General features: G+C 33.5%; 2 protein-coding genes across 9 annotated transcripts; one reads left to right on the top strand and one right to left on the bottom strand.

Annotated features, from left to right (window-relative positions):
* Positions 1,803-8,669, top strand: LOC109343113. 6 transcript variants are annotated; one of them, XM_019581258.1, is made up of 8 exons: positions 1,803-2,003; positions 3,466-3,585; positions 3,689-3,732; positions 4,449-5,376; positions 5,419-7,331; positions 7,493-7,597; positions 7,712-7,886; positions 8,153-8,669. In XM_019581258.1, the coding sequence occupies exons 1-8, from the start codon at positions 2,001-2,003 to the stop codon at positions 8,354-8,356; spliced, it is 3,492 nt and encodes a 1,163-aa protein (XP_019436803.1). In that variant the 5' UTR covers positions 1,803-2,000; the 3' UTR covers positions 8,357-8,669. The 6 variants fall into 6 exon arrangements, with proteins under 6 accessions (XP_019436803.1, XP_019436805.1, XP_019436804.1 ...); XM_019581260.1 differs by having other exon boundaries at positions 4,449-6,446; positions 6,579-7,331; XM_019581259.1 differs by having other exon boundaries at positions 4,449-6,829; positions 6,878-7,331.
* On the bottom strand, positions 9,628-15,544 carry LOC109343112 (DNA-binding protein RHL1). Of its 3 annotated transcripts, none has more exons than XM_019581251.1 (12): positions 15,156-15,544; positions 14,210-14,320; positions 13,504-13,590; positions 13,165-13,376; positions 12,809-12,899; positions 12,277-12,495; positions 11,680-11,719; positions 11,466-11,515; positions 11,293-11,341; positions 10,500-10,534; positions 10,069-10,116; positions 9,628-9,932 (listed from the first exon to the last, which is right to left on the bottom strand). In XM_019581251.1, exons 1-12 carry the CDS (start codon positions 15,474-15,476, stop codon positions 9,897-9,899), a joined length of 1,299 nt encoding a protein of 432 aa, XP_019436796.1. In that variant the 5' UTR covers positions 15,477-15,544; the 3' UTR covers positions 9,628-9,896. The 3 variants fall into 3 exon arrangements, with proteins under 3 accessions (XP_019436796.1, XP_019436798.1, XP_019436799.1); XM_019581253.1 differs by having other exon boundaries at positions 9,629-9,932; positions 12,821-12,899; XM_019581254.1 differs by having other exon boundaries at positions 9,631-9,932; positions 12,827-12,899.

Raw genomic sequence — 17,137 nt, 5'->3', positions numbered from 1 at the left:
GCTTCCTATCTTCTTTCCTTGTTTCTAGCCGTGTGCATATTTGGGAGATTGATTAATCTCTCTTTAATCTTCATATAATCTTCTCTTTATCTCCAAGTTTGAAAACGTGTGCCATATACCCTTGAATTCAAATTCCTAAGTAAACTACTTGGTCATGAATATGAACCAATGTTACAAATAATTCCCAACCCATATTACATGAATTAAATACTAAAAATACTTGAATAAAAATAAACCTAAGACTATATGAGAATGCAATCTCATTTATTTGAATAATGAAAATAAAATAAACCAAACTATGCTATGAATTCTTCGCAAGAACATGACCTCCATAAATCATAGGTCGCCCCCCTTGATTTACATCATTATTTGGACTTGTCTCTCCAATATACCATGTTTTGTTTAACTTAATTGTATTTATCACATTTTTTGTTAAAAAAAATACACTTATTTCTCATGCAGTGGTGATCAGTATAATGAAAATATGAAAATTAGGCGGTTTGTGTAGGTGTAGAAAAGTGATGAATAATTTATATAATTTCTCTAAAACTCATGAATTTAGTATAATTACTCAATTCCATAACTAAAGTTGTTGCAAAAAATGTATTATTTGTGTTCAACAAAAGACATATAATTACCTTGTATAATGTATAATATAGATAAATAAAAGTTATTGGTGATCAACAAGTTCAAATTAGGATATACTTTTCTTTTATTTGATCCTAAATATGATCTAAATTTTGAATTGAACTCTACCCCTTATATGAGTCCAAATTAAAGGCCATGCTCACCACTAACATCTCACAAGAATAAAAATACTATTAATTTTTTATTATAATATATGCATTATCTATCATTAATTACTTATATTAGTGATGATTAAAATAACAAATGATAAGTGAATTGATCATTTTCTCTTAAGTTATCCAAGAAGATAAATTCATACCAAATATATACAAATATTATCAATACTTATTAGCAGTGTTGTTAAAACCATACCGGTTATCAAACTGGTCAGGGTACTGGTATAGTGGTACAGTGGTTCAACCAGTGGTTCAGTAATTAAACTGCATGCCGGTTAAACCGGACATACCTACTTATATTTATATATATATAAACCTATAACAAAAAAATTCTAAATAGGTAGCTCAAACTTATAATCAATATTTATAATGTACTCAAAATTCACATAAATAAACAACTTTAAGTCTTTAACAAATTCAAAGTCTAAATTAAAAAACATATATCAAACCAAAAGTATCACTTAACAACCGCAAAATATAAATAAATGACATAAGTTCACAACTCATTCTACAAAACAAATAAATTTGGAGTTTTAACATTTAACACCAATGAGTCAAAGTTGTCTCATATGAATATTATATTTTTCTGCTAAATCTATTTTCAGACAGTACTCCAAAATTACACAAATGTCACGTTAGGAATCAAAATGTGTAATCTAAGTATGTCATGCAAGTATGTGTCTTGAAGGGTTGAAGAATAGTTGGAAAAATGTGTCACCTTGTAATGAATTGTTAAGTTTTTAAGTTTTTTTTAAAAAAAAATATGTGTATAAACCGGCCGGTTTAATAAAATACCAGTCGGTTCACCGGTTTTGACCGGTTTGATACTTGGCCGGTTCAACACCTATACCGTACCGGTTAGAGGCCTGGTTCATCGGTTTTCCGGTTGAACCGACCGTTACGATACAGTTTTAATAACTATGCTTATTAGTATGATACTGATAAGTGGATTTTATTTATTTTCATTGGATTGTTTTGAGCAGTGTGGGGAACCCTGAGTGTTGGTGTGTGTGTGCACTGATCCAAAACCAAAAGCAAAGTCGTTTTCTCTGTTTCATCAATAACAAGAAAAAACCAAGACTTTTCATTTCCTCAACCCAAAAGACAAAAACGGGTGACTAATTCATGAAAAAGAGAGCCATTGAGGCTTAGAAGAAAGACATTATTCGATTCAAACCCTTTGGGAAAACTTTTCTTATGGTTCGTCCCTTCCATCATGATTATGTTGCTTTTTTCCATGTTTTTAATATTTTTATTTTGGTTCCTTTGTTTGATTAGAAAGACCCCATTTTTTTAGTTATCTGGGTATATGATTTATGAAGTATGATGGTGTTTGATCATTTGATAAATTTGATTTTTGCATAAATATAGAAAAATTAATGGGGTGTTATTTATTCTGTTTTCCTACATTTTTTTTATTTTTGTTTAAAAAAATTATGTTTTGTATGTATGGAAAAAAATGATGTTTGATTATTTGAGAACTTTGTTTTTTAATAGAAAAGATAATGGGGTCTTCTTATTTTTTATGTTTTCTTTCATTCTTTGTTATCATTATTATTATTTTAAATAAAATAAATAAATTTCTATGTGTAGATGAATGATTGTGCAATTTGTGCTTATGGATTTGTGTGAAATCTATATTTAGGCCAATGTAGCTGTTCTTGTGTATTTCTGTTATACCAAACTCAAGCCTAAATTCTGGGGAGGACTTTTACTTGTATGGCTAAGGATACATTACTCTTTCTTGTAGATATTTTAGGCATGAGATTTGTGGTTTAGTCAAACTTTACTTATAGATTTTTTATGGATGGTTCAAATAAACCATAGTTTTTATCTTTGAATTTCTTTACTTGTATATATGTATTTTTAAGTTGGTGTTTGTTTATAGTTATTGGAGTTTTAGTGAGCTTTTGGTTAAATTAGAAGGATACCCTTCTTTTGATTGGTAGATAGAATCCAATTTCATTTTGGGATAGTCTAATATTTTCCTGATTTTGATTTGGAGAAACCCAAGTTGAGGTTTCTCCTTTCCTGCACATCTCTATTGTGTGAGTGGAATTGCATTCTTGCTTCTTTATTGCATAGTTCTCTGTATAATTTCAGTTTTATCTATTCATGAAAACCAAGAATGTGGAGGATTTAGATGTATATAACCCTATAGAATGTGAATCAAAAGTTGTATGCAGCTTAGTGTTCTTTCATTTTAATGAAGTTTTGCTTCCATTTGGGTGAAATTTTGAGCAATTAGATATTGATTTTTTGGGGTGTACTAGTCATCTACTATGTTAGAATTGAGAATTTACATTCGAAGATTGCAAAGGCGAGGTATTTTGTTTATTAGGAACATGCCTAGTTGACTTGGATTTTTAGCATTTACACCATTTGGACTGGTGCTGTTAGTCCACAACAATTAGTATTCATATTATTCTTTGTTTTTCAGTTTCAATTTGTCATATAGAATTATTAAATTGCTTTCACCTTTTGCTTCTGCATTTTATCAATTGTCTTTCTGAAGAATCTATGCAGTAGATAATGTAAAAAGCAAAAATATTTGGGTATCAATTCTCTATAGTAATATCTTGTTTCTCTTTGCTTTGAAGATTGCGATCTTTTCTGCTTATTCTTTCTTCATTTTTTTGGCTAATGCTGCTAATATCGACAGGCGAGGAAGATGCATTGTGCCCTTCAAGGGATAGGTAACGATACTCCAAAAGGTTCAGAAGCAGTAAAGGATTCCATATCAACGCTATATCAACAACAAAATAATCTCGCATCTTCGAAGGTTACAAAAATTGATCGCAGTCCTATTTTTCCATGAATCCTTCAATTGAGTTTGGCTACGTGGTTGATCCTTTCCGTTTTGTTAATGTACTTTCTTTATTCAGGTTTGTGAACGTTCTTCTCTTTCAAGGACTAACTCTGGTAGCAGGTAAAATATTCTTGTAACTATCATTTCTCTCATTTTCTTTTGGGATTTATGGTAATATGGTTCTATAATTATTTTTCTTGTTTCTTTTATTGAAATTGTTACCTAACCTACCAATGACATTTCATTACAAATATATTATTCGTCATAGAATTATTTTAAGGCACATGCCAAAATCAGGCAGAGTCATTGATTTTGTAGTCGGAGGGAAAATGTGCCCATGTTGATATTCTCGTAATGATGCATATTACCACCATATGGGGGAGTTGCTCACTTCAGTCTATATCTTCTTAAACTTCTTGTTCATGTTCTTGCTATCCTTGCCTTTTCATGTTCTAATATAAACTACTTTTATTTCGTGTATTTGGGAAATGGGGTTCGATAAAACTTTTTTACTCATGTTTTATCTGTGGCAAAAACATCAAAGAGGTTGTCTGATCTTTGTTTGCGATACCTAGGATGGGAACTTTTACACCTTTATGATGGTTAAGTGTTAACAAGACATACATGAGACTACACTATTTTTATTTTGAATAACTAATGCAATTTGTTAACTTCTGTCACAATGTTGAATTAATGCCTGTCAATGGCTACAGTCAATTTCTTAAAAGATTCTGTACTCTTAAATTTATTTTATTCGTTATGTATTTGTTGCTGTATTCAGAAGACACTTGAAACATGGAAGTGACTATGGTTAAGTACTGCTAATTATTTCGCAGGTGTGCCGTCGTTTCATTCCTTAATTTTGAGCCCGATGGGACTTGGAGAGTTATTGCCGCACCAGTGAGGGTTCTCAATCATATTAACTTGGCTTGTAGCGTAAACATGGACGGTCTGCAACTTCTTTTCTCCCCACCTCTTAATCGATTGAAGATTGATCGATGTAAGGGGCCAAGAGGACCTCCACCTCCCTATGCTTATTCAGCCAAACCATTTACAAGAAGCGTTACTGGGTCAAATGTGTATCGTCGATGTCAAAATAAGATTGCTAACAAAGCTTCTAAACCGAATGAACTCCCTAAGAATTCTTGTTCTGGAAGTTCATCAGTCTGCAGCTCTGGCTTGTTCCCTGATAATTCTGCTGTGGTTAGTTCATCCGATAAGTTCACGAGTAATTCCAAGGCAGACAAGCCTCTGAAGAAAAAGTCAAGAAAAAATATTAGAAAGAAAGTTAAACAGAATAAGCAGCAGTCACTTGACAATGGCCCTACTGAACGGGAAGCTCTTAATGAGGAATATGTCTGTGTAAGTTTGACTTCTGAAACCTGCAGCAGTAATGACGTGGATAAGGAGGTTGGACTGATGTCGTATACAACTGAACCAGAATCTTCATCTTCTGATGATAGATTAATAAAAAATGACTGTGCAAGAAATGAGAATGACATTGTCAATATTATGGACCCTCCAAAAAGTTGCAACTCTTTTATTGATGAGGCAGAGATGTTGAAAGCTACTGCACCTAACATTCAGAATTCTGCTGGAGATAATGCCACATTTGAACCCAAGACTCAGCTTCGAGATAGAGTCCATGATTTAGCAGTCTTGGATGGAGAAACAAAGGATATTCAACATGTTGATATATACTGTTATAATGAAATACAAGACACTATGGTATTGGATTCGGTTTCAACTGGTTCAAAAGGTGATGAAATTATCAAAGGTGATAATATAGGAAAACGGTCCAACAAGGCAAGACAAAGAATCGCCTCAAATTCAGGAGATGGGCATTATCTTGGTCAACATGTAACAAATGGCAATTGTAATAACGGTGAACACAATGAGGAAGTTAGGCATGATGGTCAAAATTGCTTTGGTAATAGTAGTAGAGCTAAGCAAAAGAGAACAGTGTCAAAGAGTTCAAGTTTCAACAAATTTGTGGGTGTTGGAATTTTACATGGTCGAACAGGAAAGGAAAACAAGCATTCTGTCTGGCAAAGGGTTCAGAAGTGCAATTCTGTTGAATGTGGGGATGGTGATATGAAGAAAGTAAGCACAACTTCTTCACAGTTTGGTTCCCCGGTGAGAAGGGATCCTTCAGTCATCAGAAAATGTAGTTCTGCTAGTGATAATTTTCTGTCGAAAATGGAGGATAAAAAACAATTTAAACATAAAGCTGGTAGGAAATCAAAAGGGGAAATGGACCTGGTTTCAAAAAAAGAACACTGCACTTATTCAAGGAAGGGTTCCTATTTTAACCAGTCCATGTTAAATGATAATATGAAAGTTAGTGTTCAACATAATGACAATGATCAACAAGGATTGAGCAGAGTCTCTGGATTCAATTCCGACATTAATTGTCTGGTATCTGGGTTCCAGACTAGCATAGTTGAACAGATAGCACCTGAACTAGTTCAAAGTGCTGACTTTCATCTTGAAGAATCAGATCCCCAATCAAGTGCCTCCCGTACTGTTGCAAACATGAAGAATGAACATAAAGACCTTCAACATAGCTCGTTGGCAATACCATGTGAAAACATGAATCAGTTAAATATGACAGAGGAGCAACATTCGGTGTCTTCTAATCATTTAGATGATGAGCTTGTTCAAACAGAGAAAGAATTTCCATCTGCAGACAACAATGCACAAAACCACAGTTCTGGACCTACCCTTTGGAAATGGATACCGATTGCGAAAAAGGATACATCTATGGCAAAATCTGAATCTAATAGTTTATTCACAGAATATTCTGATGCACCGTCTTGTAAGAATTCTAACTTGGAAAACAGTGTTGAACCATTAGTGGCTTCCTTTTCTCAAAATCAGGATTCATCATTAGATATAAGTAGAAGACGTATGGGTCTGGTTTATAGTAAAATTTATTGTCTAGATGAGGGAGAGAAGCAGAACTCGGGGAAGCAGGTTGCATGTTCATTGACAGAGCACAGGGATAAGTATGAAGTAGCTAATCATGTAATTCATGAATGTCAGAATCAAGATACATTAGATAATGATTCCTACAGAATAGCTCAAGCTGTGAATGATGCCTGCAGGGCACAACTAGCTTGTGAAGCTGTACACATGGCCACAGGTGGCCCCATTGCGGAGTTTGAAAGATTTCTTCATTTTTGTAGTCCTGTTATTTGTCAATCACCCGATTCAGCCAGTTGTTTGGCCTGCTCGCAGGACAATGCTGAAGGTACCTCAGTATGCAGACATGAGATGCCTGACCTATCCTTGCGATACCTGTGGCAGTGGTACGAGAAACATGGGAGCTATGGGTTAGAGATAAGGGCTCAGGATTATGAATATTCAAAGAGACTTCTTGCTGTTGGTCAGTTTCCATTTCGGGCATATTTTGTACCTTCTTTATCAGCAGTTCAGCTGTTTAAGAACCGTAAAAGTCAACGTTTGAATAGTAGTGATAAGTGTGAAATGAGTGACATTTCGGAACACTCATCTACTACCAGTCAACATCCAATATTTTCTGTTCTTTTTCCTCAGCCTCGCAATCAGGATGCAAGCATTCAAACACCAACAAAGATGTCTTCTATCAACAATGCATCCAATTCATCTATCGACTCAACATGCTCTGGTGGTTTAGAGCTTCTTTTTGAATATTTTGAGCTTGAACAACCTCAACAAAGACAGCCTCTATATGAGAAGTAAGAATGTTCATTCCCTTTATCCTGTCATCAGAACACAGTGTTTTTTGGTGAAGATAAATTTTTATGTAGGGAAATAGTTGCTCAATAAGTTTTGCTGATATACGAATCAGTTTGTCAGGTCATGGGGCACTTTTGAATTGATCATGATCTTCTTACAGGATACAGGAACTGGTTAGTGGTGCTATACCAATCCAGTCCAAAACTTATGGGGACCCAACTAAACTGGATTCAATAAACCTGCAAGATCTTCACCCGAGATCTTGGTAAGTGTCAACCATATTTGACTTGTGGAAACAAATATATTTTATTTCCATCTTAGGATCATGTCAAGTGAAATTTTCATGATGGTAACATTTCAGACCACCTGATATTTGTAGGTACTCGGTTGCATGGTATCCTATTTACCGTATACCCGATGGCAACTTTCGTGCATCTTTTTTGACTTACCATTCACTTGGACATTTGGTTCGTAGAAGTTCAAATTCCGATTTACCAAGTTTAGGTGCTTCCATAGTATCTCCAGCTGTGGGTCTTCAAAGTTACAATGCCCAGGTATGAACTTTGTTACTTCAACTTCTTCCTCACATACCTTTCGAGATGAATAACTGTTTGACTTCTCATTTAATGGAAACTTTTCTAAATGAGTCCATTAGGAATAAAATGTTGATACATTTACTGTTATTCTGTTTGTGTGGCTGAATTGAAGATATTTGAAACTTTTTATTCGTGTATTCAATCACGTAGATCGCAGTGTATTTTGACAATGTTGATATTTTTTTGGCTTACAGTTTATTTATGCACATGTGTCATATGAACAGGGCGAATGCTGGTTCAAGCCGAAACATTCTGCAGTGGCAACAGAAGTTCTGGGCTTAAACCCTTCTTTACTTCTTAAAGAGCGTTTGCGGACACTTGAGGAAACGGCATCCCTTATGGCAAGATCTGTTGTCAACAAGGGGAATCAAATGTGCACAAATAGACATCCTGACTATGAGTTTTTCCTCTCTAGGCGACGATATTGAGATTGCGAAAATTTCACCATAGATGACAGTAAAGCCAGAGTTACAAATAATTTTGGCTACATTCGGATAGGAATAATTTCAAATAGGATCAATGTATGATTTTGATAGTGTTTTTGCACAAGTCTTTAGGTCCTGGTTGTACTTTAGAATTTGTTTGTACATAGCTTTAATTTGTGCAGGACCATTTTTATATTCTCACTTTCAGTTTTAGTTCTCTTTTATTTTCTGTAGAAAGAAATATAATGCGTTGTGCTGATATTGAGAGATTAGTAGTTATTCTGGAAATTTATGTACAGTTCAATTTATGCTTCAATGTTGCCATATATTATACTTAATTAGTATAGAGTGGGGATTCAGTTACTCTAAGAGTAAGTTTTTTAAACTTATTATCCATCCTAGCCATCAATTCTATGGATATATGTTGGTTTAGATCTACCTACTAATTGAAACCATTGAATTTCCCTAGAATTGATTGTTAGGATGAGGAGTAATTGGATCTCTCCACATTAGTATATACTAACCAATTTAGTGATCCACAAACTGAACCTATGACCCTCATGGGTCAATCACCAATTCAGATTTAATAACATTGCTACTTTTTTATTCTATACATAATATTACATTATTACTTACCTTCACCTTCCTCTTCTTTCTCCCATTTAAACATGCAATTCAGTGAGTCTGATTTGCATGGTAAACATAAGTGACAAATTTTCATCATACCTTTACCCAAATAAGAATAGTAGAGGTTTTTTCTTATGCAAGTAACAAGTTCATTACAGTCATTTTCTCTACCCTAGATAACATTTATCAGAGAGCATAGACCATCCTTAAAACCTAAAATCTGGGACGTTTAGTTCACCGTTTTAGTAACAATCTAAATTCTATTGTGGCTATGGAGAAGGATGGATTAAGTGAATGGTGGAAAATACTTGGTACTATTGTGGAGTTATTATTAAAATAAAACGTTGATTACACATTAAGTTTACATGTTTTAGTTGCTTAAACAGTTATGAATAAAGCAATACATAGTTAAAATAAAATACAATTTCTAAAGACTAATGCATTTGGATACTCACTTTATATTCCGCATATTAACCAAGTGAAACAGTCTGTGGAGGATGTAAAGAAAATGTTTAAGACTTCTACTTTATATGGCTTTTGGTGGATGATAAGAAAATATTTTCATAATGTCTATCAATGAACCAAATTAAAGCACAGATACATGTATTTTGTTCATATTATATTTTTTATTTATGAAGTTGGATATTTTTATCAGTTAACTACTCTATTAATAAAAAGATATCCAGTTTTGCCTTTGCCTTAAGAAGAATGATTAAGGAATAATGATTAAAAATAATAATTTTGTTATTAAAAAACTAGACACATCCCTTGGTGATCCATTAAATACACCATGACCTATCTTTTCTCACATATGCACTAAATGAATATGCAAAGCTAAGTCATCACAGTTCATACATCTTAATGAGCAAAGGGTGATATCACTTGGATGAACTTGCCTTGGACTCAGATCACACTCTCAAACAGTCCAGTCTTCATCACTATCATTAGTACCCTAAATAAAACAATTATAAACATAATCATTATATGAGAAGGTTAACACCATGGCTGCTATAAATTATCTGACAGTTAAAAAAGCAAGCTTCATGTCTGTGTAGGTGCAGGAATGTGTATATGTTAGAAACATTTACCTCTGAAGCATTAGAAAATTCGTCAATGTCGTCATCATCATCTTCAACCTACATTGATTTTGTAGATGTCAAACTACTGCCTCAAAGAAAATTGCATGTGAGATTGATGCAAGCTTTCTTATTTCCTTTAGATATTTAAGAATGCTAACTAATCAGAGTGCAGAGGTAGGCCTTAACTCAATTTCCGAAGCATAGGATATCAGGTGAAATAGTAAATGGAACTATATGGGTATGCTATAGCAACATACCAATGCCAATTTAGAGATGGAATTTATAATACCATCATAATGAAACACTATATTTCACAAAATATTATCAACTTATGTTGGAAATGAAACACACTTGTGATTGTATCAATTTTCTAATGGTGCCTTCTAGAAACAACCATAGAAGCCTGAAGACTGAAGTTCCAAAAAATGAGAATTACTTACCTCACGTTCCTTGCTTTTTTCCATGATGTTTTCACCTAAAAATTCACATACATGATAAGTTTGCCAAAGTTTCATTTGTACACAACTTATTAAGATGCAGAAGTTTTTAATAGCTATTGACAAATGAAAAACTAAAATTTAGTGATTTACACAGAAGAAACAGCCTTTAATGCAGTTTGATAGTAGTCTGAAAAGAGAACTCGTAGCTAGCTACAGATAATTTAGGTATATTTAGACAGATATCCAGAACAATAAGAAAATCACACAATGTTCTTCTAGCTTTTGCTAGTGAATTGATGATATGCACTAATCACTATGCAGGCAGAATTCAGATCACAAAGCAGACATACATTGTGTCAGTTTGACATTATCAACAAGAGCCAAATTTATCTGAAAGATTAACTGCAATACGAAGTTTGAGAGGACGCCCCATTGCAGTTCTAAATATATATAGGGGAATGCTAGCCTACACATTTTAGTGTAAGTTGTAGATTGCTAACCAACCCATCATGTAGTTGTAGGCTAGCAATCATCATATCTTAAAAAGTGATCGATGTTTGTAGTGATTAAACTTGGACAACAAAAAACTTATTATCACGTATTCATGGGTTGATGCATGATAAACTTATCCAACATGTACCAAATTATTCAAAAGTTTCATCCTATTTCTAGCACAATAACATATCCATTATATATGGTTGAAGCCTTTTCACCGCAACTTACAAGTTATAATAACACAACATAGCCATGAGATGAGATGAGATGAGATGGAGGACAGAGGGAGGATATTTACCAGGATCTTTGTCCTTGCTCTTTCTTGGCCTTTTCTTGGGTCCTTCATCCTGCAAAAATAGCCACGTTAGCCTGTATCCCACTCCAACATGAATCACTTATTGCCAATTAAGGAAGATTCACATCTCCTCTTGAAGAAAAAGAGATTCAGGAAAATAAAGGGGGAAATTCAACCAGATCAATCTTTCTTTTTGAACCCGCAGGCTGTAACTTCTGGCCAGAAACTGAAAAACATCAATAATCTTTGTTATTATTCAGTCTTCATAATTGTTAGAAATAGCAGATTTAACACGTGCAAATCATAAATAGATACACATTAATTTCTGATTTGCAAATCATAATATCACAATTGCTTGTAATAATAAAAAGAAACTACGAAAAGAATAACCTTTTGATGATTGAGATTTCAATGAACTTGTTGGAGCCTTCTGAAAATATAAGATTCTTGTGAGATAACCAATTTGACTAGTATTGAACAATACCAGGCAGTCACATTCATTTTAGTAATAAGGCAACATTGAAAAACTAAGGTCTTCCAATTAGTATCATGAAGAAATACTTGAAAATGAATTGAAGATATATAAACATGCATGCATGAACTTACAATTATCAGAAGAGAAACATTTCTGTTTTTTAAGTTTTTTTATTTATATCAATCCCAGTACAACATTCCCCCAAAGAAGCAAGTACATCCTTGAATTTTCTAAAATATTAGTCTAAGAGTGGCAGAAAGTGGAGGACATCTGAAGAAATCTTAGCCCCATGGCAAAAAGCAAGTATATCACGGAATCACATACACAGACCAATGACTAGCAAGAAATCAAGATGAACATTAATGCATGAAAAGACCACAACTTAGTATTGACACAGACACATAAATTATACACTTAAGAAATGTGTAAGGGATGTTAAAAAACTAACAATTAACATTTTTTTATTAAACCAATAAGAGTTGGTTCTCATGCTAACAGATCCAAAAGTTTACCTTTTCTTCCACTTTCTTGAATAATGTGGATATAGTAGCCTGGACAAGTGGACCACGATTACTAGACAAAACACCATTCGATGCAGTGACCGAAGCAACTTTAGACACTTTCTTAGATTTTAACACAGAAGCACACTCTTTATTTTCCCTGGGGATCTTATCTTCTTCTGCAGTATTCTCATTACCAATGTCAACAACTACAGAGCATGGATCTTTTTTCTGCATCCATGAATAAAGGAGGATATAATATAAATCCACAGATAATATGCAAATTACAATCTATGAAGTTCTGAGTTCCAGGTTGCCTTATGATAAAGACATCAAAATCAAAAGAAAAATGCTGCAAACTGCTACCCAAACAACCAATAGTTAATTAACTATAAGGGTCAGTCTGGTGTACCCTTCAAAATAAAGTGAAGATTTCAGGGATGGGATTTCTATGATGAAAAAATGCATCCTGAATTTTTCACCCCCAATTTTAAGGTTGTAACAAACTGACTATAAGGATATTTAAGCTATTATGATCACTTACAGAAGTATTAACTTTTACCACTTTTTCTTCGTGTTCAGAAAGTTCAGGGCTGCTTTCACCAGAATCGTCATCAGAAGAAATTTCAGCAAACCTTGTTCAACAAAAGAACTAGATGAATAGGTATTTCAGTCACAAATGATACAATTTTAACATAGCCAAACCATCTACTTAAAGTTAAATAGCTCAACCAAATAGTCATGCAAAATATGTATACATATTAGCGTTGAGTTTTTAATGCAAATTGGGCAGCCGGCTCTATCGCCATATGGCAAATAGTTCTTTGTCTGCAAATAATTATGATTTTATGACTGGAAAGCAACACACATCAAGTAAACAAACATAGAAGAGGCTTATACTTGTAAGATTTTTTTGGAGTTCTCACTGAACGACGGACTGCAATCCCTTCCTTTGTATCTATTGGACTTATTTCACTGTCTGATAAATCATCTTCAATGGGTGTCTCAGGTGACTCTAACTCTTTGCATTGAACCCTGGTTTTGGGAACGCCTTGACTAACTACAGAAGCTGCACCTGCACCCCCTTTAAAGTCATACTCAGCCTGTTGTCCCTGAAATAAAGGATATTCCCAGAGTTGTATCACAAAAAAAAGACTTTAGTTTCTCTTTGTGCCTAAGGTAAAAGTAACAAAAGTTGTTTATATGGTTAGGCAGCTATCACACTGTAAAATTTCTAACCTCATACAATTCCTTAGGAAACTCCAGTCTGGCTTCTTCTGGGTTCTCATCTTTCCTCCCAATCCACCAAGCATCCGAAAATACAATCTAGTAAAATCAAGATATCGCTGATAAGGAACACAGTTATCCATTCCCAAAAGCTCAATGGTAGGAGATACAAATTTGTAGATGAAGAAGCAAAAGGAAATGCACAACACTAACTCAAAGTTTAGTTCTGTTCACTACTTTGCTCCATATTCTGGAAAAACTCATTCATCATCCCACCCTATAAATTTTATACTTACTTAGGAGAACCTAATTTTATGCTATGGAAAACATAACAAGAAAGAAGGTATGCATGCTACTACTACCACTATAACCCATGTACCTATTCACCCATCGAGAAATTAAGATATTATAAAATGCTGTCATGGTTAGTAATGTAAACAAGGAAGTTATCTAGTTGAGCATTTATCGGTAAAAAGAGTGGCCCATTGCACGAGGCTCCCAACTAGTAGGGCCTGGGAAGGTAGATGTACACAATCTTACCCACGCATAGGGAGAGACTATTTCCAGGATTTGAATCCGTGAACTCTTAGTCAATAAGCAGCACCCTTAAGGTTGAGCATTTATCATTCCTATTATAATTTGATGATTAAATTACCTTGCTCTAGTTCGGGTTTCAAGCACAAATGAAAATAAGCAGGAAAGGAGACAAAAAGCCAACCATGTTATCAAAATAATCCTCGCACATCACACTCTTTCCACCTCTAGAGAACTGCAGAGTCAGGTATCTGTTCTGTGGATATACAATAGTCCCAAATAACTTCATTTGACCCTGTAAAGCGAGAGAAAAGGCATCTCATCAGTTACACAACATACCAAACCAAAGATTCATACTTCTAGTACTGCAAATAGAAGCCTAATAAGTAATACTAGTAAATTGTATTTTCTATATTTGCAGCACTTGAAAAAGTGTGTAAATTGTGTAATGACTAAATCATAGACTGAATTAAAAATTAAAGATTAGATTAGTTATATTTTCTAAGGACCGAATTGCCATTCACTTTAAAAAAAGTGAAAACAAACTGAAGTGAGCAAAAGAGCAGATTAAACTTTGAATTTATAATCCACTTGTAAGTATCCCTGAGTTTAATCATACGCAAGTGTTCCTCCCTGAATTTATAAAAATCATATCAACTAAGTCCATCTTGTATCCAACTTCAACACATGAGAAGAAATAACATCCAAAATTTTCAAATTCAAAGACTAACTTTTAAAAATAGTTAAAATTAAGGACTCAGCTAAGACTAATAGTGGACAATAGTTTAATAAAATAAATCTGGTTAAAGACGCATCTAACCTCCCCAGACTCAACTAGGTGGAGCCACAGAGCCGCATGCACTCGGTCACCCTTTATCTATATTGTCTGCTAGCTTACATTGAAATTCCTAATTTATCTAAAGGAAAATTACATTGACTTGGTTTGACTTAATTACGTTCAGCTTTTAAAAATTACACTCACACCAATTGAGAATTTGAGATTAACTATTCCATGTTATTATAATTACATAAGGGAGATAAATGCAGCTCAATTTTAAGAACTAAATTGCTAATTAACCCTTCGAAAACCTAAAATTGAATGAAACATGGAACTGAAATAAATTGTTAACCTGAGGAAAATGGAGGTATAGAATAGGATTTTTGGTTCCGAGATCCTTAAGTTCACCAATCTTCCCACCGGAAATCGGAGCGAAGAGACCGGAGAAGGAGAAAAGGAACTTAGTCTTTCTGTGAGATTTCTTGATGATATCTGCGCCGTGATGCTTGACCACGGTGGTTGAAGGGTTAAGGTGAACGGTGGTGGTAGAAGGAGTTTGAGAGAGGATGTTGTTGGAGAATGCTAGGGATTTGAGTCTCTTACGTTCTAATGCTTCTGGATTCGTTACTGATTCGTCGTTTTCCTTCTTCTTCGTCTTCGTTGCTCGCACCATTGTTTATGCTACTTTACTCTGTTACGGTCACTGTAGCGGGAACAAGATTGTGTAATAAGAATGATTCCACTGAATTGTTGAAAGCGTTTAAAATTTATGCACTGGTTAAAATTTAACAGATAATTTAGTATAGTCAGGATTTACTTGGTTTTTCTAAAGTAAATCTTCAACCTAAGTATTAATTTCTATTAATTAAAATGAATGTAACTAATTTCACTCTAGATTATAGGGCAAAAATGACCAATGTCTAGGAATATGTTTACATAGCTCCCATTTTTTTTGGCATACAAATTTTGTTAATTTGCTTGTTTCATCTTATTTATTTCATTCGTAAAACTCGTAGATATTTTTATTGTAAAATGTGGGTAGCTTATAAGCATAATTTAAGGAAAAATTAACAAAAATTTAAATAAATTATAATTTAATATGATTTTTAATCCCTAAAAAATTATAATTTAATGTGATTTGTCCATCTTCATATAAAATATTAAAGTTTTTTTAATTTTTTATCTTCAACTACTTTATTTATTTTTATTTTATTTATTATATAGTTTTTTTATTTTTTAATTATTCAACAATGTTCGTGGGCTGCCTGCAAGTCCATTAACCCATTTTAAAACGGGCAGGACATTGAATTTTGTCCATTAAGTCAATGCGGTCATGCCCGCGCCCGCTTAATTTTTTGCTGGCATGGGCAAAACAGGTTGGACGTAGGGATGGGGGAAATACCTGCCTCGTGGGTACCTGTTAAAATACTTACAACGGGTACCATAAAAATAACTTACGAGTGTGAGCATATATCATGATATCCGCCTCGTAGGAACCCCGCATATTTGTAAATTTATTTTTTAATTAAATAATTTATATATATTACATTGTTATTGTTATTTTATAATTATATATTATCTTTTTTTGTATTATTTTATAATGAATTCTAGTGATTGAAATATATGATAAATTTAATATGTATATAAATTTTATTATTCATGTAATAATTATTTTATATGTATTGATTATTATAAAATTATAAATATATGGAAACTTAAAAACTCGTGGGGTATCGCAAATACCCGCTACTCATGCTGATACACGTAAATAGTGCGGTATAGTACGAGAAAACACTACTCGTACCCGTTCTGCCCCGTTGTCATTCCTAGCTGGACGACCTGTTTTATCATCTCTACTCTAGATATATACATGTTACTAATAAGACATTGATGTAGTGGTATAAGACTTTGTTTGATTCACAGGATAACAAAAAAATCAATGGTTTGGTTCCTGAAAGTGACACTTATTAGAATGGTCAATCACACACTCGAAATGAATTAATTCTTCACTTATAAGGTACGGCGATATCCTTGATAGTGCAATATATATATATATATAGTAAATTACACTGACCCCTGACTTTTAGTGAAATTACACAAACCACCTCTCACTTTTCTACACCTACACAAACCTCCCATAGTTTTATACTTTCATTACACTGACCACTCATGTATAAGAAATAAGTGTAGTATAAGAAATAAGTGTAATTTTTAAACAAAAAATGTGATAAATGCAATTAAGTTAAACAAAACATGATATATTGTATAGACAAGTCTAAATAATATACAAATCAATGTATCTTTATTATTTTTGGTTCGTTACACTACATTATA

Source organism: Lupinus angustifolius, chromosome LG03, assembly GCF_001865875.1.
Source record: "Lupinus angustifolius cultivar Tanjil chromosome LG03, LupAngTanjil_v1.0, whole genome shotgun sequence".
NCBI classification, from domain to species: domain Eukaryota; kingdom Viridiplantae; phylum Streptophyta; class Magnoliopsida; order Fabales; family Fabaceae; genus Lupinus; species Lupinus angustifolius.
This window is presented reverse-complemented; position numbering and strand designations above follow the sequence as displayed.